The 20,045-nt window shown below is 42.9% G+C and overlaps 3 protein-coding genes across 3 annotated transcripts; 1 reads left to right on the top strand and 2 right to left on the bottom strand.

Annotated features, from left to right (window-relative positions):
- Window positions 1-286: 286 nt before the first annotated feature.
- On the bottom strand, window positions 287-2,164 carry LOC108112909 (cytochrome P450 9b2). The gene is given in 5 exon segments (XM_017223276.2): window positions 287-618; window positions 691-1,327; window positions 1,387-1,617; window positions 1,619-1,895; window positions 1,959-2,164. Coding segments are annotated over 5 exon segments (1,518 nt in total). The 3' UTR covers window positions 287-451.
- Window positions 2,165-17,146: 14,982 nt separating this feature from the next.
- LOC108112231 (serine protease inhibitor 42Dd) lies at window positions 17,147-18,789 on the top strand. The gene is made up of 4 exons (XM_017222051.2): window positions 17,147-17,223; window positions 17,295-18,178; window positions 18,365-18,509; window positions 18,572-18,789. The coding sequence occupies exons 1-4, from the start codon at window positions 17,205-17,207 to the stop codon at window positions 18,694-18,696; spliced, it is 1,173 nt and encodes a 390-aa protein (XP_017077540.2). The 5' UTR covers window positions 17,147-17,204; the 3' UTR covers window positions 18,697-18,789.
- LOC108112232 lies at window positions 18,693-19,138 on the bottom strand. Its single transcript, XM_017222053.2, has 2 exons — window positions 18,915-19,138; window positions 18,693-18,853 (listed from the first exon to the last, which is right to left on the bottom strand). The coding sequence occupies exons 1-2, from the start codon at window positions 19,132-19,134 to the stop codon at window positions 18,783-18,785; spliced, it is 291 nt and encodes a 96-aa protein (XP_017077542.1). The 5' UTR covers window positions 19,135-19,138; the 3' UTR covers window positions 18,693-18,782.
- Window positions 19,139-20,045: the final 907 nt, after the last annotated feature.

Below are 20,045 nucleotides of genomic sequence, written 5' to 3' on the forward strand. Positions count from 1 at the left end.
ATGTTAGGAGTAAGTGAGACAAACCTATATTTTGAGTTGATATATCTATAGAGTTGCTTACTAAGTTAGAGTGAATAGGATGACCATAGTGATGCATGCGAAATGTGCAGCTGAATTTATCGTCACAAAAATATAAGAGAAGGAGAACAAAAAGAACAGCAATTCTGAAAGCAAGTCACCGGGTGAAATCTTAAGGGGATTCTATAGATTCTTATACTTCCTCCCAAACAGTTTTTAGTTCCCTTTAATCTTGGTTACAAGCATCACTGTTTGTCATACTACTCTCTTAATTTCGGATTTATGTTATAATTGGAATTAAAACAAATTTAATAATTATATAAACTTTTTATGGTGCAATATGAACAGGTGTGGTTACTTCATTTAAGAAAAACATATATGTAAGCATTTTAATCTAAAACAGCTGAGCAGTCTTTTCAACGTCCGCATTAGATTATTTTCGCGGCACCAAGTGCATCCAGAACCCAGACCTAGGGGTGAAATTGAAGCCACGAGCAGACTCCCACAGATCCTTTGTGGTCCGAGGAGAAGCTTCGATCTTATAGTTCAGCAGCAGGTTGTACAGCATTCCCTTGACCTGCATCAATGCATATCGATTTCCTGGAAGAATTTACATATACATAGTACGGTTTTCATTTTGTAAATTCCGATTGGGAACATGTCTTAACTTACCAATGCAGTTTCGGGGTCCTACGCCGAAAGGTAAATACGTATACGGCACCAACTCTCCCTTTCGCTCTTCGCTAAAGCGCTCCGGATCAAACTTCATAGGTTCAGGGAAGTACCGGTCATCCCAGTGCAACCCAGAGATGGGAATGTTGACGCGATCTCCCACTTTGAAGTCGAACAGCTTTGTGCCATCATCATCAGTAAGTGTGTAATCCTTGGAGCAATGACGATCGGTTGCGGCGGCCAGAGTCCACTTGCGAAGGGACTCAGAAATAACCATATCCATGTAAGTCATCTTCTGCACGGTATCGTAGTTAAGGGTTCCGCCATTCAAAGCCTCTTGGGTCTCCTTCACCTCCTCGTACAAACGCTCCTGGATCTCGGGATTCTGCAGCAGTTCGTAGGTGGTGGTGCAGATCAAATTTGAGTTATTTTCAAAGGCGGCGAAAAAGAAAATGAAGCACTGGGCCACGATCTCATCGTCCGTCCAGTTATCCTCCGATTCCTTCTTGGCCTCCATCAGCAGTTGGATCATGTCTGGACGGGTTATGTTGTGTTTCTCTCGGTACCTAATGGCCTCCACTACGAGGCGAACAAAGTACTCAACTTTGCCGGAGTCAAAGATCGTTATTTTGAAAAACTAAAAACAACAATCCATTAAGACATCATGTCAAGGCAAGAAAGCTCAAGGAAACTCACGTTAAAGAGCTTCGGCACCAACGAGGCCAGCATGAACTTGAAAAACTGAAGTCCGCGGGAAAACACCAGTGACTGTCCGATCTCGTAGAACTCATTTTCCGGGTTGTCGTATGAGTTTACTTTGAGTCCGAACGCCGTTGTAGCGATAATGTCGTTGGAGAGCTTGTTGCACAACACCTTCATGTCCACCTCAAAACCCTTTTCGTTCTTTACTGCTGCCTTGGAGGTTTTTCAAATGCTGCAGGCATTCCGCGAAACTCTCGTTCATCAGGGTGAACATGTTGCGCATCTTGGCCGCCGTAAAGACTGGAGTAAGGGTGTTCCTCATGTGCTTCCATCGCTGGTCCCTCATCACGCTGAGCATGTCGTTCAGTAGGCGCTCGTTGGAGCTAATGAAGAGCTGGTGGTTGGGGAAGTGGTCAAAGTCCTTGACGCAGACCTTCTTGATCAGCTCCGGATCGTTCAGGGTTATCATGGGAGTACGAAGATTGAAGAAGCCCACAAGTTTACTGAAAATTTCAAAGTCAGTCTTATGGCTAATTGAACCTGAAAGTTAGTCGCAAACTACTTACTGCTGACGAGTTCGATTGTAGAACTCGGTGAGTTGCTTTTGGAAGGAGACCTTCTGCAGGGCAGATGCCCCCATATTTCCCACAAATGGATAGGGTTTTTCGAAGTACAGATTACGCCCCTCGAATGTTTTGAAGGTGGCCGTGCTCCATTTGTAGATCAGAAAGCCGATGGCCAGGAGGGCCAGACCAATTTCCAGGAGAGCCATTGCTAACGTTTCAGCACTGGGACAAGTTATTGCAAACTGAGTTTCACAATTACCCGACAAGGCATTTTATACCCCTCGTAATCAAATATAGGTATGTGTATATACTCTGCTATAAGTATCTATCTACGTTCTCAGCAGCTTTTATTCTGACCGATTTGGCTGTAGACCTCAACATTGAATACTTTTCTGGCGCTCTCTTTAAAAAAAGCATTGCGATTGCTGAGATATAGATTCCGGCGGTTGTGTTTTTTGCGCTTATTAATTTGTTTATATTTGTTGTTATCTGCTGAGACAGTTTTTAAACTGGGAGAGAACTCTCCTCTCTCTAACAATCTAATCGAATGAATTTATCTACAGCAGTGCAATCTAATCTGAGACAACAAATACTACACAGCACTACAAAATGTGAACTTTTAATAGGCAGAGGTTAGAGTTTAGGGTTTAAAGTTGCATTATAGTCGGAGTGTATATCCAAAATATCATGGGATGTAATCTTTAAAATCGTGGTTTCTTTGTCTCTTTTAGATTCAAATAGTTCTTGATGATTGTCGGTCTTTTTCAGAATACTTTCTGTACACACTCAAAACTTGTTAGCCTCTAAAAATCTCATGTAGGTAACTTTTATTAATTATTATCCATTTTATTCTGAATAAATGCGGCTACTACTACTACTTTAAATCTCTGAGTATACCTTTAGTTAAAGAACTTGTTTTACTTAGTATTTATAGATGTTTATTTATCCTTACCTTTTTTAAGAAAACTATGCCTTCTCTATAAAAGGTAATTAACTGCATTTGTAGGTGGGTGACGGCATTAAGGCTTAAAAAAAGTCATAAATATGTAAAATAATTAAAAGTATATACGAAAACCGGTAACGTGGTTGCATTTATCAAACTAATCCATGCACAAAGGAAAACATTTCAATATAAAGTAATTTATTTCATGGCCTTTCCCAAAAAAGGAGATCCCTTGCCATTGTTATCAAAAACAGAACCCCAATTATTGATAAGAGTTCGCAGTTCACCTACCATTTAAAGAGCATTTGACCATTATACACACCTGGCTGATGAAATACTTTAAACATTTTCAATAAATTACAAGCTAAGAAGGGAAATATAGTAATTTGTTATGGATTGTATTGAAAATGTTTGATTTGAAGGGAAAATTTGCCGACTTAACCCTGGTCATTCTCATTTACAATTCTCAAACTTTTCACTCTCCCTCATCGCGGCGTGCTTATGTCATCCCACTAGAACTCCAGTTTGTCATGTCATCCACGCTGAATATGATGTAAACCCAGCCCCGACGAGCGAACTCAACTCAGGGCCTTTGTTGATGTTGGGGTTCACTGTTTGAATATTTTAGCATATTGACCGAAGGCAAGTTGGAGCCACCAACAAAAGCCAAGCAACTAGCAAACGGTTAAAACATCAAATTAGCCGCAAGCGCTATGGGAGAAATATAATTAAATATTTAGACAGTTTTGCTATCGAGCTGAGTTTTGTTTTAGTTTCTACTTCTCTTTTTGGTTGAGTTTAGAAATTTTTAGTCACTTCATTGAGTCAGCGAGAGGGGTTGACGAAGAAGTTACAAACTAATGGAATATGATCTTGGAGTCTTATAAAGATCTTTCCTAAGACCAATAATAGTTACTTTTTATGCTATGATCTATCTAAAAATTTGATTAGAAGTACCTTATAGTAGTGGGTACTACATAGGAAAGGCCTTAGAAGGTATGAAATCACATATAAGTGACCCTTTTTTAGCCTGAGAATATCTTATAGTTAATTAAGACTTGGTTCTTATTCAAACATGAAGAAATCACCAAGCCCAAGTTAGTAAATTTCTGATAAAATGTATTTCCAAATTCTAGTTTCCTGGATCTGGGCTCCACTGTAGCTCCTCTGTATTCATAAGGGTTTATTCACCCTTCGACGCAGGCATGCATTCAAATTCCAGTACAGACTATATATGTGCATATATTGCTTGGCCAGCAAACTGGGAAGCTGCCACATTGTGCCCCGCTGTGGCACACATGAAAACTCCTTCAGTCCTTCGTTTTATGCGCAACTAAAGTGTTAGAATATATATGTCCTCATACATACTCGTACAGTGTACACATGGCTTAGTGGGGAAGGATGTGAGTGATTGGGGATGTGAGTGCTGCATTTTATCAAAGCTTGCCCAGCAGTTGCCGATGTCTGTCAACCTATAATGCCACGCCCCCCGCTCCCGCCCTCTACTATCCATTCCATTTCATTCCATTCTATTCCGCTTCTTTTTATGCGCAAATCATGCTGCATCATTAAATCTTGCTGCTGTCGCTGCTTTTGTAGCTATTTTCCTGCTTCTGCTGTTGCTGTTGCTGTTGCTCTTTCGCTTTTGCATTTCCTTTCGCTTTCCTTTCAGCAGCTTTTCCCTGGCAAACCCGGTCTGAAACGGACGGAGCAAATTTACGGCTTTTGGCGTTGATTTTGTTTGGGATTCGGTCGCTCGTTCCTTGCCACAGTTTTATTTTGGTTTGTTTTTTATGGGGTTTTAAGTAGTCGTAAAGCGTAACACTTGATGAGATATTAAACGCTGAAAGGATCCCCGAAATGGAAGGGAGGGCTCCCGATTCGGGATCACACATTGTTGCACTTTGTTTGATTTGATGGCTTTTTAAATATTGGTTTCTGAATTTTTCATTATTTCCTGGGGCAAAACGCTTTCAATGGTCGGGTAATACGTTTGGGGTGTCGTAAAAAACGAGCGAGAAAAATGGGTGGACTGAGAAAAAAAACTTCCTGAAATTATACAAAATAATTGTTTCTGAAAATCCTTATAAAATGGAAATATAACTTAGCAGTTAAGAAACTAGAAGAGGACATGGGTCTAGACTAGATATATTAACATAAAATTTAACTAAAATATAAAGCCAAAACACGATATTATGTTATGGCTTTCAACTTCAGTACAATACATCCCAATAAACTAAGAACTTAATTTCCCTTGTTTCTCCCAGTGCTGTGGGATAGATGGCTGGCTGAGGAATAGGTAAGGAACAGGCACAACTCACCTGACAGCCTCGTTTCTGTCTCATCAAGGAGCATAAAGAGACCACAAAACCCGAAGAACCTTGTCTGCAAACTTGTCAATGACTCCCAGCAACTAAATATTTTATTAGGCAGTTGCCGGCACACAAAAAAACCAGCTACAGAAAATTGAAGAAGGACGAAGGACTCTGTGTGTGTGTGTGGTCGTGATTGCGTGAAATTTAGTAGCTCTTGGGGCGATGTAGGGACAGACAAGTTGATGCTGATGAGCCTCATGATGTGCCCGATGATGATGATGATGATGATGTGGACGATGGGGATGTGGATGTGGAACCCTGATGAAGCTGCCTCTGCCAGCCTGTCAGGGGAATTTGGGATGTGGCGGCAAAGTTCCTTGACTCCACCCCCAGGCACCCTCCTCCGAACTGTTTGCTCACAATTGGCTGTACGTGTGCAACATTTTTAAGTAGCTTTTCCACTCCGCACTCCCTGTTTGTCTTAGGTTCGGCCGAAATGCCAAGCTGGAACATATGTTTTCAATTTGGCTTGCAAATGGAGAGACTTGATTGAATTTACCTCGGCCAAAACGAAGATCGATGCTGCTTTAAGATGCCAAAAACTTACTTTGAGACAGATGGAAAAGAGGGGAAGATCTTTCTCACATATTTTGCCTTCTAAATTTAAAACTACAACTTTTAAGTTTGCTATTTCATATGCATATTATATGTGTTCTTATAACATCTCTCTAGAAACCGAATCAGTGGCTTTCACTTAGGAAATATTTTGATACATTCCTGAATGCTTTACTATTTCCTTCTACTTTAACATTCAAACAAGGCTTTTGGTTAGCCGAAAACTATGCGAAACTTCATCCGTCAACGGAATCCCCCAAGGAGTGAACGGGAGAAAGGAACATTCGCAAATTACATTTGCGGCGTCTGGTAGTCTGCATCAATCATACGCACCGTGTTCAGCAGCTGTCGAGGCGACAAGGGAGATGACTCCTGGCGGATCCAGTGGGGAACCGAGACGTTGACAGTGCCAGTCTCCATGTCACTCCATTCGAATTACTTGCGACCCGCCTTTGTTGTTAGTGAAAGCGTCGCCTAATTGCACGCCACATGATTTGCAAGTGAGAATGCCAGCTCCTTTTTCCGGCAAATTAAAATAAATTGTCCGAAATTAAAGGAAAACTTTTACTTTCCCCCGACTCAGACCATGTCTGCTGCTGCTGCTGCTGCTGCTTGTTTGCCTGCTTAGGAATTCAAATGGCGTGGCTCCGGTGATCCTACATGGCCATGACTTGTCTGACAAGCTCCGACGACGAGTCCTCGCTCCGCAGGATATACATGTAAAATATATATAAATTGTGTGTGTGTGCTTGTCCTTCGGCTGACATTCATTTGCGATTCGCAGGGCGTAGGGAGGTGGCTCAACTTTTTGCATATTACGCACTTGGTCACGTACAATCCTCATCTTTATTTTGCATAAGTTTGCAACTCCGGAGCGGATGATGGATGCAGAAAGCGTAAAGTGTGTAGCTTTAAGCCCGGATCCTTCTGGAAATTAGCTCAATTAGGCCCTGCCCGACAGTATGCCCTCGATAAGCGGGCCGATAAGGCCGAACAAAGGCAGCGGGCAATTTCCCAGGGACAAGGTAATTGGACAGACTATAAAGTCGAGTCTGAGTTTGAGTTATGGCCCGGCCCTTATGAGCATTTTTACTGTCCTGTTCTGCTCTGTTCTGCTCCATTTTATTTATTTGGTGTTTCATTTCTGCGACTCTGACTCCTCGACCTTTGCCAGCCACCCGAAACAAGTTCAATGCCTGGGACCCAGCCAGTGCACCCCCATCCTTGATTCCGCTGAAAAGCAGGCAACACAATTTTTTATTTCGCATGTTGCGACGCTAAGTGCTTCCTGTGCTTTTTTGCCGGGGGCTGGGCAAGGTGCCACATCAACTTTGGCTGGCACGCCATAATATTAATTGTGCCTGCCAGAAAATATATTTTTTTCAACTTCTAGTGGAATGGGGTCCTCTGCTCTCCGCTCCGCACATAAAGAACATGCCGGGGGCCACTTAAATGCCATTAAATTTTTATTTTATGCTCATGAATGAAGTGCGTGCGCTCTTAAATTTTTAATAATTATTCATAGCCGGGTCCTTGCCTCGTAATCGCACTTTGTACTCTGGGTCCAGGCCAGCAGCTATTTGGTCAGCCGACTTTTTTGGGTCCTTCGACTCGTGAGTATTTGCATTCCGGCTCATCACTTTCCCTGGCTGGTGATGTGGTGCGGGGAATTATGATTATTCTCTGGCCAGCTGATGCGGCTCTCGGAGTAGTTGGTCCTAGGGGTTGCTAGTCCCAGTTGTTGCTAGACCTGCAGACTAGTTGCCCCACCAGCGAGTGTCAACCGGAGAGCCGCCCTGAAGTCTGCAGCTTCCTGAGTCGCGTCTGCGGCAAATGACAAATTGTCTCATCAGTCAGCGCCGTGGCAAATGTAACAGAACGGAGCCATATGCATCACAACACAATGGATCACAAGTGGAACGGTCCTCGAGCAGAAGTTTTCCCTGCTTGCGCGGAACAATCATTATTATTGTCTACTTTTGAGGGCTTCATCTGGTCGTGCACAGAGAGAAATTATGAAAGATCAGATCTGGCAGTTTAAATGGGAATTAACACCTAAAAATGAAAGCACTTTGCTCATTTCTTTTAAAAAGATATTTACCTATACATTTCTACAGGTTTTTCAATGTTATGTGAGGATAACTTTCGCACAGTGTACTCCTCCCACTCTCTCATCTGCTGGTGGCATCTCATTCAGACACATGTGTTTTTGACAAGCTGCCGCTCATCGCCTTGTGTGACATCATTTATTATATTTCATTTGCAATGTCTTGGGATACCTTGTCTGCATTCCATTTTCCTATTTGCCAACCCCTCTACTCCCATAAATATGAGTAATGCAGAGGGTTTCACTGCTGCGCCGAAAAGTATGCAAAATGTGGGGAAACTTTTCATTCCTTCACTCAGCCATTTAATGAGCAAAGTTTCAATTAAATCGAAGCTTTCAGCGCCCGAGTTCAGAGTGAGTCTCAGCTGCTGCTCAAACAAATCGAAACAAATAGAAACAGCCCCCACCCCCTCGGCACTTCCCTGAATTCCGCTGACAGCAATGCCAATAAAATCCGAAAAGGGAGCAAAAAGCTTATGTGTTTTTCAGCGATTTCCCCAACTAAATCACGGCTAAATCTCTGGTCTCTGGTCTCCCCTTCGGTAGATGAATTTTATTTGTTTGTCGTTCTGTCGCTCAGCTTTTTCTGTTATTTTTTGTTTTTTGTTACTTTCGAATGTAAACTGATAAAAACAATTGAAAGCAAACAGAGCCAAATGGGGGGAAAAGTAATCTTTAAATTAAGGGTCGTAGTGCTTATTTCTTTTAGAGTTTTACGAGGAGGAGGGCCCCAGAGATTTCCCTGGCTTTCCCTTTTTCCTCTTCCCAACCTCCCCAAGACGTCTTCAATTTCGCATATAAGTAAAGTCATTTGGATTCGATTTGAATTTAAATGGCTTTCGGTTTTGTTCCCATATTAAAGCGTTTACCACAAATAGGAAAAGTTTCGTTCTCTCTGTGCTTAGGCCAGAGCGCCCTGGCGCACGCACACGAAATTGGGGCGGCACCCAAAAGTATGCCAACTTAAATTGATTCTAGCCTTGGGAACTTTCGGCTGCATGTGAAGAGCTCATTATGATTTAATTAACTGTGCACTATATATTTACGCGGTAATTCATATTTAGCCCACATTAGCGTGCCTGACCCCTGGCACTTTCCGCGTGTGTTTGTTTTGTAAAAACTAAGGTTGCCGCCGTATAATTTTCACATTTTATTTTTATCTTAATGTTTAATTTAGTTTTTCATTATTTAACACAATTCGTTGCGTGCTGAGGAGGGTGCAGGGTTGAGGGATTGTGGCAGCTGTTGACCTTGAGGTGAAGGCATAGTAAAGTCCTGGAAAATGGATTTAAACTTTAATTTACTTTAAGAGAAAATCCAATACTTGCAAGCCACTTGATGAGTAAAATATGTAAATTTCTTCTCAGTTTATCAACTCTCACTCCGTTTTATGTTTATTATTGTCAAATCTTAATTAGTTTCATTTATTCCTGGTTCATAACTCTTGTTTGTCTTCCTCTCCCATCCGAATTTGCATAATTTGACCATTTAATTTGGCATGCTCTAATTAAGCAAGCTAATGGCTTCTGTGTGGCTACAAAGGCCTTCTGTCACCTCTGTCCAATTATGAAGTTTTCTAGTTTTCCACCCCAAACCCTCTTTTGACTTCATTCCAGCCACATTTCCAGCACTTGAGACCAAGACTCCGAGTCGGGCATAAGCCGAGCTCTAAGGAGCAGCACTTAGCTGCGTATTTTACAGTTCATTGCATTGTTATATAATTTAACAGGCAAACACCTTGCCTGAGTGCACACACTCAAAGGCATTCGCACACACTCGCCTTCCATTTCCTCCAAGATGAGAGCGGGTCTTCCAGGGACAGGAGGATGGAGGGTGGAATGGCCAAAAGCCGGGCAACAATGTAGCCAAGTTTATTTGTGCTAAAAAGAGTTTCTCAGACTTAAACCCTCACTGGTGGAGTTTGGGGTGCCATATCAAATGTTCCGTCCCTCGAAAGCACACCCACCCACTCGCATGCGGGGTGCTTATGAAATGGCTTTGGGTGTGAGCCGGAGAGAGTGTATAAAAAATTGCTACAAAAGATGCCATTAAAAAATCTTTGTGTTGCCACAAATAAATCCAGCACAAACACATACGCACTCAAACACATGAAAGATATAATACACTGAAAAAAAAACATAATTTTTATAATAATTTGTGGTATCATTATCTTGATATAACTCCTTAGTATTTCTTTAACCTACTCACCTTTTTGTATTTTTATTTAAAAAATATTTTAATTATTATATTTAGTTAATATTCATAGCTTAATAGTCTTGATTTCTCTCAGTGTTCGCGCACAACAAAGAGCTTTACATCCATCAAAGTAGAAACTAAGTCGCAGTTGGGGCATCAACAAAAGTTGCTAAGCTGTAGGATGCGTGGTGTGTGATGGGTGAGGAGCGGGGGATGGGTTAAAGAGGTCGAGGGTTTCCCATTTCAGTTGGCTTAACGCATTTTACACTTTTGCAATTGTTTAGCCGTGTTCTAGCCCTCGTCACCCCAAAAACTGCCAGTTTCCTCGTCCAGTTTGAAATCCCCAATCTCCCCACTCCGACTCCATATGTCATTGCATACTTTCGGGCGGTTCCATTTAGATGTCACTTTAGACTTCGGGGGCTCAGTCTGGAACTCCCAGCCAAAGCCAAAGCCAAAGCCCATTCCCAATCCTAATCCGAATCCGAATCTCGCACATTAACACATTTTCGTGAGGTGGCACTGCCTGCCTGCGTGTTCCTCATAAAACGCACTCGCTAAAACTATTTTGGCAGGGCGTGTCGAACAGTAAATTTAGCGACAGCTAACTCCGTCACAAACCCAAAATAGGAAAAAGCCCTGTCCTCTCAGATCGTAAAAAGCGGCGGAAAATCCGCTTTTAAAACGTTCAAATGTGTGCGGGGAAAATCGCGAGAATTTACATAAAAAGTGTGTGCTGAAAGGAGGATATGAGGCTCTGAAAGTCCTGAACTTCTGTTGCTATTCACACGCTTTTAGGCCGGGTCCATACGTCAATAAATTGGTTGAAAGAGGGACAAAAACTGCACAAAAACTGAGAGACAGCTCAATTTTGCTCATGCTTTTGTTGCAACTGCTGCTGTTGCAACTTCGTCTGCGGTTGCTACTGAGATGCTTTTTTATGATGCCGTTTAAGTTGGCTTTTGTTTGGGAATATTTTTGAATAAAAATTAAACTACAGTTTTTAAATATTTTACTACGACAATACTTCAACTTCAAGTAATTTTTGATTATTTTATAGACCTAATTTGTATCTAATTTTAGATTTTTCCAACAGAAAGTCCTTTCAGTGCGTTGACTTTTTTCTCCCATGCGATATTTTCCTATCCCATTGTTGCTGAAAATTGGCTGTCATCGATGAGAAGAATATCGCGGCATATCTTTAGGCTGCCATTCGAAACTGATGAAAGCCAGCCATCGGATTCTGTGCATCTCTCGTTGCCCCATCCCAGCATATCGATGTGTCATTTTGACAAGCAAATTAGCATACTCGAAAAAGAAAAAAAAAAGACAAAAAGCGGGAGTGGAAATATCTTGGGCTCCTGGAGGAGACAGTCCCATTTGCCGCGGATGATCGCTGCAAGTTCGCCGGCTGGAAATGGGATGGTAGCCTCATCGTCATCATCATCATCGTGCCAATTCCCGCTGAGAGTGTGCTTTGGCCAAACATTTTCATTCCAAATGCATCTTCGCTGCAGAATTTGCATTGCAAAGTTGCAACATTTGTGGCTGCCGCTGCCCGAATGGCGATCGTTACATAAAGTACGCCACCAAAAGCCGCACAGCGCCATCGGAATAGAAGGAGAAATAGAAGGAGGATCTGGGTGCCTAACCGCATCCATGCCCAAATCCCAGGCCCAAGCCGCAATGGCATCTTGATCATGTCATTTGTTCTGCGCAGTGGCAGTTGCCGCAATTTCCTGTTGGCCATAAATTGAAATAATTGAGGATCGAATGAGCGCTGATATCAATCAGCTAATTGACGTTTTATGATGGACACATTTCTGCCCGATAGACAAATAAACGTCGAAGGTTGCCCAAATATTGCTAGGGGAATGCACTTGGGAAAAATGGTATGGTTTTGTAAGAAAACGAAAAGAAGATGTGCGTTATGAAAGTATAATAATAACTTATGATAGGAAAGGAACATTGATGAACACAATTTAATAACTATACCATAAAGTTGGTAGCCAATGATGGGAAAGATTCTACTTGAGTTTTCCACCTTTCTGATGGATTCTCTGATTCAAATGCTATTATAAAATTCTTAAACTTGAACTTCTTAAAGTGTATTAAGCATCAACTTCCCCAAATTGATATGTTGTCTATCATATCGAGAGCGTTCCTCGTCATCTTCGGCAGCATCTTGAATTGGATTCGATTTGGTTGGATAGCTGGTTGGCTGGTGCCCTTCTATGAAGTTGGATTCTGGATATTGGATGTTGGATGTTGGGTACTAGATGTCGGCTGTGCCCACTTTGGGCATATCAATTGACTGCTTAGGCGGCTGTCAGATGCCTTAACGGACAGGGTACAACGTCGTGTGGCATGTTGCTGCTGATAGATGTCCGTGATTTCGTAGAAAACGAAAGGCCAGGGCCCGACCCCCTTGTCCATGGATCGGTTTATTTTAGTGCTAATTAATGGGAAGTACAAGGAGTCGTTCTGGTCGTTGCAGCTTAATTTGTCGCGGCTGAAACTTCTAGTATGGGCAAATCCAGTTCCCAGTTGCATGCACCGTGCTCCAAGTGGGCAGCTCGAGATTGACGTGTCATCCATGTTGCAGCTGTGCTTGTTATTGTTGTTGTTGCTGTTGCCGCCGTTTCTGTTGCGTTTGTCCCTGTCAGCGATGTGGTTGTTGGGTCTGTAGCCTGGTCAAGTGGACAACACCGCCGCCGCCAGGGAGCCGGACTTTGGAATTGCTCTCGAAAACTGCACTGAGAAGTGCAACCCTGAATCAAAGTCCGGCATTCTCAAATATTCAATGGATTTGTGAGAAATCCAGTACTTGATGGTAGAGTAATAACTTTAAAAGATAAAAATCTTTTCTACTAAGAGTCATATCCAGATTTCTTAAACCATTCCGAAGGTCTGGGAAAGAGTTTCCTAATTTTTGACAAACTAAGAAAAAATCTAATACTTCTTATGGCTTCAAAAACTCAGAGCATTTTAAAGTAACTTACTTTAAAAACTGAATGTCATTTGATTTTTTAGTTTAAACATTTCATTTCGAGTGTGCGTATGGAGTGTGGCAAGTCTCTATTTGCATATGCGGGACGCTTGATTTGCTGCTCACTTGATGCTGCCGCAGCAATTGAATGAAAGTTTTTCCGATCGGCGGCAGACTAAGTCGAGCTGACCAACGCCTCTCGGTTTTCACCAAAGTGCCTCGCTGAAGCTGTCGATTAGATTGGGCTGCGGCATTTAGCTAATTACCTCACTTGTAGCAAAAGTTGTCCCCACTTTGTGGCACCCCGTTGCTGCGGGCTGGGGCGGCTGAGTGGTGTCCAAACCACTTCTGAGATGACAGCTGGTCGGAAGAGCCGGCTGGGACCTTTGTCATGCGGTTAACTTTCGTTTGACGATTTCTCAGATTATTTCTTAGAATTTATGGCCATTAAAAGTATTTATTTTTTAGTGTTATGGCCATATTCGCGGGTCTTTACTCCTGGGTGTTTCCATGTCTTGCTGTGGAAAGCTGTTGTTGAATTTTATTAATATTAATTTATGATTATGTTGAGGTGTAGGTAATAAGTTCATCAGTTTACAAGTCTTTACAAAGTTTTGCTATTCAATGGAGCTAAAGAGTGATAGATATCTGAGAGGAAAATCAGTAAGAAGTCAGCTAAACTTCGACTTAGATTTCTGATCTTGATGTGTTACTATCAAACCCAATCTTACAGAATGAAAACTTCTTTACTAGCCTAGACTTTTCTTTAGAGATTCAGGTGACTTACCTTATAAAGAGTCATCCATAAGCAATGAACAGTATACAAAGATAGGACTTGCTATATATAATCCATTTCTTGAATGGTTATTATCCATTTCCTCTCACAGACTAAAGACGATGACTGTTAGTAAGATCAAACTCATCGGGCACTTGGCTAGACAAGGGCTCTCACTCATTTGACTCCCGCACAATCTTCGATCGAAGTCTTGCCACGAACCCCTGCCCCATTCCACAGGGTGCCCCATCAATTGTTCACCTCCGTCAGGCGGACACGCACAGGTCGAGCGAATCCCCTGGGGATACATCTCCGATACTATGCAAATGTCGAGTATTCTGTTTTAGTTATGTGCAAATTTATTGTTTATAAAAAGCAGCAGCAGTGGCCAAACAGAGGGCAGGCGGAGAGCGATTGCTGCCATTGTTTTTGTTCTACGTTTATGTTTGTTTTTTGTTTTGCTTTTGTTTTTGGTAGTGTTTGGGGAGTTTTTTGCGAGCTGGGCGCTCGGGGTTTGTGCTCTATCATCAACTGGTTTTGGGTTACTCGCACGCACACAGCTAGCAGGAAAGCCAAGATGCAGCAGCGATCACATAATTCGTGCTGCTGCCTCATCATTCTTATGCTTTTCCAAGCCGCGTCCCAAGATCGCTCTTCGGGGAAGAGAGGGCTCCAGCTCCGCTCCAGCTATGCCGGAGGAAGACGTTTTTGCCAAGTTTATTTTTATGAACAGCGGCAGCCGCAGCATTTTGCTGCCGTTGCATGATGAATCCACCGAAAGAAATTGCAAATTCTCGATTTATGCATAGCTTTGGATGCATATCTTTCATATTCAACTACTTTAATTGCTTAATTTCTAACTAAAACAGTAACTCTTTTGGCTAACTGGTTTAAGCAGTAATATTTTATAGAGCGTGACCGGGAAACATTACCCAACGAAGCCCAAAATGTGTTGGAATTCTAAGTTATTAAAAAAACTTTATAAGGAGTTAGAAGGCACCAATCCGACAGTATTTTTCACATTTTTTAGCTTATATTTAAGCTTTAACGTTAAAGGTTTTCCACCTGTTTGCTATATGTAAACCAATAAATAAGCATTTTTATTTTAATCAGGAAGTTAAAGACTGTTTATAGCAAGAATATACCCTTTAGGACTAGTTTTTTGCTGTACTCGATCTATAACCCTTACAGCCTATAAGATAAAATCTTATAGAAATTTCTTGCAGTGTCCTGATTGAGTCCCTTCTCCGATCCCCCCCAGCAGCTGAGCTGTGTGTATCTGGAGAGACAAGAGCCGCTGCCAAAGAGCTTTGCGGCCCGGCATCTCACGATCTTTAACATGTTTTGTCTCGATCAGTGAAATCATTCAATCAGAACGGTCAGCAGCGCTTCTCCGGTCGTTGCCAGGAGACAGGACACACCGAGGCTCGGATACACAGACCGACTCATTCTACAGATTGGTAGTGGTGTTGCATTATATAAGGTTAAACCGAATCTGGTTTTGTGCTTTTAAGGCAGCCCTCAATCCCCCAGCCGCCGATTGAAAGTGTTTGGAGCGTTTCGTTTTTGTGCCTTGTAATGCTGCCATCAGCCTCCGATCCTGGGCCTTATATCTATATCGTAATTATGCAAGATCAGCGGGGCTAAAGGAGCCCATCAGTCAACCAGTCAAAGCAGAGGCAGCCACCATAACCCACGGAAGCTGGCAATTTATGACACCCAAAGAAGAGCCTCACAAAAGAGGTCTTCCTTGTGCCAGATTCTTTATTATTCTCCATTTTTTCGGGAGGAGTTCTCTACCTCTCTACCTCTCCAGCTCTTCAGCTCTCCAGTTTGCCGGGACGGGTCCATAAAGCATGTTTTTAAAATTCCATTAAAATTTATTAGCATTTCACACAAAATGTGCATAAATAACCTCTGCGAATTTCGGGACTTTTGATAAATCAGCGGGAGAAGCAGGCATCCCAGTCCTGCTTTCTGCTCTTTGGCTCAGTGGGCAGTCACCTGAGCTCGCCGAGATTTCATTTCGATTTTGGCCTTCCGAGTTTCTGAAATTTCGTAAATTCGTGTGTGCCGGCGTTGCCGTTAATTGTTAATTGGAATAAGTGGTGGGGGGGTGGCAACTGCAAGCCCGATAAACAATTTATGCGCAATGCTGTTTGTTTTCCCGCTGCCTTTGTTTATGGACGCATTATCTAAACAAATACGAAAATAACTCATTAAATGCAAAGGCCATAAAACCTGAACATTTTGGTTCGTGTTCGTAAACGAGAAATTAGAGTTAATGCAATCCCGATTTCAGGGCCCCATCCCCATGCCCATCTCCAGCCCCATCTCCAGCCCCATCTCCAAGCCAATCCTCTCCAGCTTTGGCGTTGGGTCCAAGCATGCATGTAAATAATTTGACAGCAGAGTAAATCCCAAGGCGGCCACTCGAGGCGAGAGGTGGGCAACAAGTGCAGAAGGCGAAAGCAACAAAAACTCAAGTGCACTGCTGGATAGTCGGTAAAAGAGATTGCGAGAGAGAGAGAGAGAGAAAATAGAGAATTCCACTGAGAGAATGCGACTTAAGCATCTGAGAAGAGAAGAGAGTGTACCTGCCGAGACTCTTCCCAGTATTAGCAGGTGATCGGGTTAAGAACCCAATCCGCCTTAAAGTTCCTTTCTTTCTTTCTTTCTTTTTGCTACCCTGTAAGAATGGGTATGCTAACTTTGGGCCTATTAGTTGATTCTTTTTATCGAATGTTGTTAATTTATAGATAAATCAGTTACATGCTAACTGTATGTATAAATGGTTAGAGATAACTCCTATTAAAAATCTAGAAAAATCATGAATTCTTTCATTTGGATACATACCTTGTTTGGTGTTAACTGAACTAAAGGGTGTTTATATATGGGCACTACATGAACTGATGATAAAGCAGATACAAATGCTGAAAGATAACACTCAAAATCCGATATTCCCAGAGGAAAACTACATTCGACTGCCTCGAATTACAAGGAAAGCAAAGCCTTTGTTTGGATTCTTTTCCTCTGAGATAAGGTTTACTGTAATAATACCAAGGGAAAACAAGGGTATTCGGATTATCGATCATCCCAGACACCCTCTCCTTTTTAACTGCCTTTCTTTGGTGCTGCTTATAATGCAAAGTGCATAAGGCTCTGCCTCTGTCGCTGTCGCAATCGCTGCCTCGGCCAGCGTCGTTCTTAGCGTGGCTTCACCTTGATTCCTGGCCAACTGGTGGCTATAAATGCCAGGTAGCAGTGCCATTTCACTTTTAGTCTCCAGGTGTCGACGCGGGCGCAATGAACCACTGGCTAAGCAGTGAGCTCTCCATCCCAAGATTCCTAGCAGCAACTCCTCCTAAAATCTAATCTCTCTGTTTTGTCTCTTAGTCATACTTCTTGGGGCGTTGATCTCCATACCAGGTGGCTATGGGAACACGATCAAGGAACGGAATCTGTTTGCCACCGAGCTCTTCCAGACCCTGGCCACGGATCGTCAGGATGAAAACGTGATCATCTCCCCCGTTTCCATCCAACTGGCCCTTGGCCTGGCTTACTACGGAGCTGAGGGCAGAACCGCTACGGAGTTGCAGAAGACGCTGCACGCCTCCGCCAAGGAGAGCAAGGATGGCCTAGCCGAGAGCTACCACAATCTGCTGCACTCGTACATCAAGTCCAAGACCGTTCTGGAGATCGCCAACAAGGTGTACACCCGGGAGAAGCTCAAGGTGTCGGACCACTTCCGCGAGGTGGCCCAAACGTACTTTGACTCCGAGGTGGAACCCCTGGACTTTAGTCGCGAAACGGAGGCCGTGGAGCGGATCAACAAGTGGGTCAAGCAGCAGACGCAGGACAAAATCGAACGGGTGGTGGACAGCCTGGAACCGGACACCAATGTGGCTCTGATCAACGCCATCTACTTCAAGGCCCGCTGGGCCCGGCCCTTCAACGATGAGGACACCCGGGATCGGGAATTCTGGCTGAGCGAAAGGCAATCCATCCAGGTGCCCACGATGTTCGCCGACAACTGGTACTACTACGCTGACTATCCGGAGCTGGACGCCAAGGCCATCGAGCTATTCTTCGAGAACATCAACCTGACCATGTGGTTCATCCTGCCCAACCAGCGTTCCGGTCTGCAAGTCCTGGAGCAGAAACTCAAGGGAGTCGACTTCAGCCTGCTTGAGGAACGCTGGCAGTGGCAGAGCGTGTCCGTCTACTTGCCCAAGTTCAAGTTCGAGTTCGACACGGATCTCAGACCCACTTTGAATAAGGTAAGATGGGGATGTGATCTTTATAGAGAGTATAGAGAGTACCAGGGGCTATCTGCTATGAGGATCAATGATCTGTCAGAAACTGAAATATCTTCAGAATGTCGCCTCTTTTTCAGACTAATAAGAGATCAGAGAATATCTTCCTTAACCCTTATTGCCTATAACGCCTTTTAACCCTTCTTTCAGATGGGAATCAGTGCCATGTTCTCCGATGCCGCCGACTTCAGCAACATTTTCCAGGACTCGCCCATTGGCACACGGATCACCAAGGTCCAGCACAAGACCTTCATCGATGTGAACGAGATTGGATGCGAGGCGGCTGGCGTCAGTTGTAAGTCATTTGGGTTACTAACAACTTCCAGAAGAAGCAAACACCTCTCCTTTCACCCACAGATGCTGCCGGAGTGCCCATGTCCCTGCCCCTGGACCCGAAGACCTTCGTGGCCGACCATCCGTTTGTGTTCATCATCCGCGATAAGCACGCCGTCTACTTCACCGGACACATTGTCAAGTTTTAATATTAATCATACATTCCACTCAGATTAAGCACTTTAAACTGTAATCATTCCATCAATCAATAAACGCGGGCAGTCTCCGCTAGTACTTAGAAATCCATAAAGGTGCACTCTGGTCCGCGAACATTCTGGCACCTACCCTCGTTCATCACCAGGAACACTGAAAGAAAGTCAAGTTAGTAAGGGGTATCTCTTAGTCATGTTCGGAGAACGATTCTCACAGTGTCTATGATGCACTTGACGGGCACAGTTGAACACCAGCATGGAGCAGTACTCCATCTGCAGGTGGCAGCCGTTGAGGAAGGCGCAGACCATCTTGCCCTTGAACTCATCTGGACATGTGATACACTGGGAAGCCAAGTCCCTGGTCAGAGCTAGAGTTTCAGGAAACTCAAAGGCAGTTAATGCTACTCCCAAAAGCGTTATCAGATGGATCTTCATAATTTCTAACCGAATGATTAGAAAAGCTATAGAAGTGAGAATGATTTTACACTTTGGACTTCTCTCTTCTATTTACGGGCGCGTCGAATCCATTATTTGAGGTGGAAATCCAATTACCGTCGTATTTGGGAATCAGATATGCAAGTCACAGAAACCAGTTAAGTACGGGGAGATTTCTCATAACACAAACCTGCAACCTGGTGGTCTGTCAGGGCTCGAGCTAAAAATAAATATTTAAGTAAAAAGCATATAAAACCGAAAATCGTCGAAGACAATTGCAATATTTAACTCGAAAACGACACACCGAACGTGCGACCCCAAAATTAACGGAAAGAGTCGGAGAAAATTCCCGAAAATAATTAACGACAGCTGGATGCACTGTGGCACTGTGGCACCTTAACTTTTTGTCTGGTTTTAAGCTTAAAGGGGTTACCTGAGTTGGCTTAAAACCTTTAACAGATATTTTCTAATGCAGGTCTTAAGACCGTGTGCTTAAAGGCTTAAACTTACTTCTATTTCTTTGATTATTTATGGAATTAAATTTGTTACAAAAGGTCTTCAAAGATATCAACTAAAAATGCTCATCTTGGATATATTTTAATCCTTCCATTCTAGACCCACCCCTTCCGTATAAATGGAACTATTTAGCCAGATTTTATTTTCATATACTAACCCTTCATCTATCTACGAAAAGCTTATCAAATCAAGTGAAATGTTTTTAATTTCAAAAGTAATTAAGTAATAAGGAATAGTAATAAAAATATTTATAGCACTGGGCACTTAAGAACCACCAAATAGATTTCATGCAGAGGCTGAACAAGATCGCATGATTACTCCCGGATGTTAGGATCTGGGATTAGCTAAATGAACTGTCAGTTTGCGGGAAACAAGTTTCCACTGCCCTCGAGGTG

Source organism: Drosophila eugracilis, unplaced genomic scaffold, assembly GCF_018153835.1.
Source record: "Drosophila eugracilis isolate 14026-0451.02 unplaced genomic scaffold, ASM1815383v1 contig_90, whole genome shotgun sequence".
In the NCBI taxonomy this organism is placed as follows: domain Eukaryota; kingdom Metazoa; phylum Arthropoda; class Insecta; order Diptera; family Drosophilidae; genus Drosophila; species Drosophila eugracilis.

Excerpts from the sequence above, each read along its gene's own strand:
- LOC108112232 (XM_017222053.2), bottom strand. The coding sequence starts at position 19,134 with ATGAAGATCCATCTGATAACGCTTTTGGGAGTAGCATTAACTGCCTTT. Across the intron at positions 18,854-18,914 it reads TCAAGTGCATCATAGACACT|TGTTCCTGGTGATGAACGAG; the intron begins GTGAGAATCGTT and ends ACTTTCTTTCAG.
- LOC108112231 (XM_017222051.2), top strand. Across the intron at positions 18,179-18,364 it reads TCAGACCCACTTTGAATAAG|ATGGGAATCAGTGCCATGTT; the intron begins GTAAGATGGGGA and ends CCCTTCTTTCAG. Across the intron at positions 18,510-18,571 it reads CGAGGCGGCTGGCGTCAGTT|ATGCTGCCGGAGTGCCCATG; the intron begins GTAAGTCATTTG and ends TTTCACCCACAG.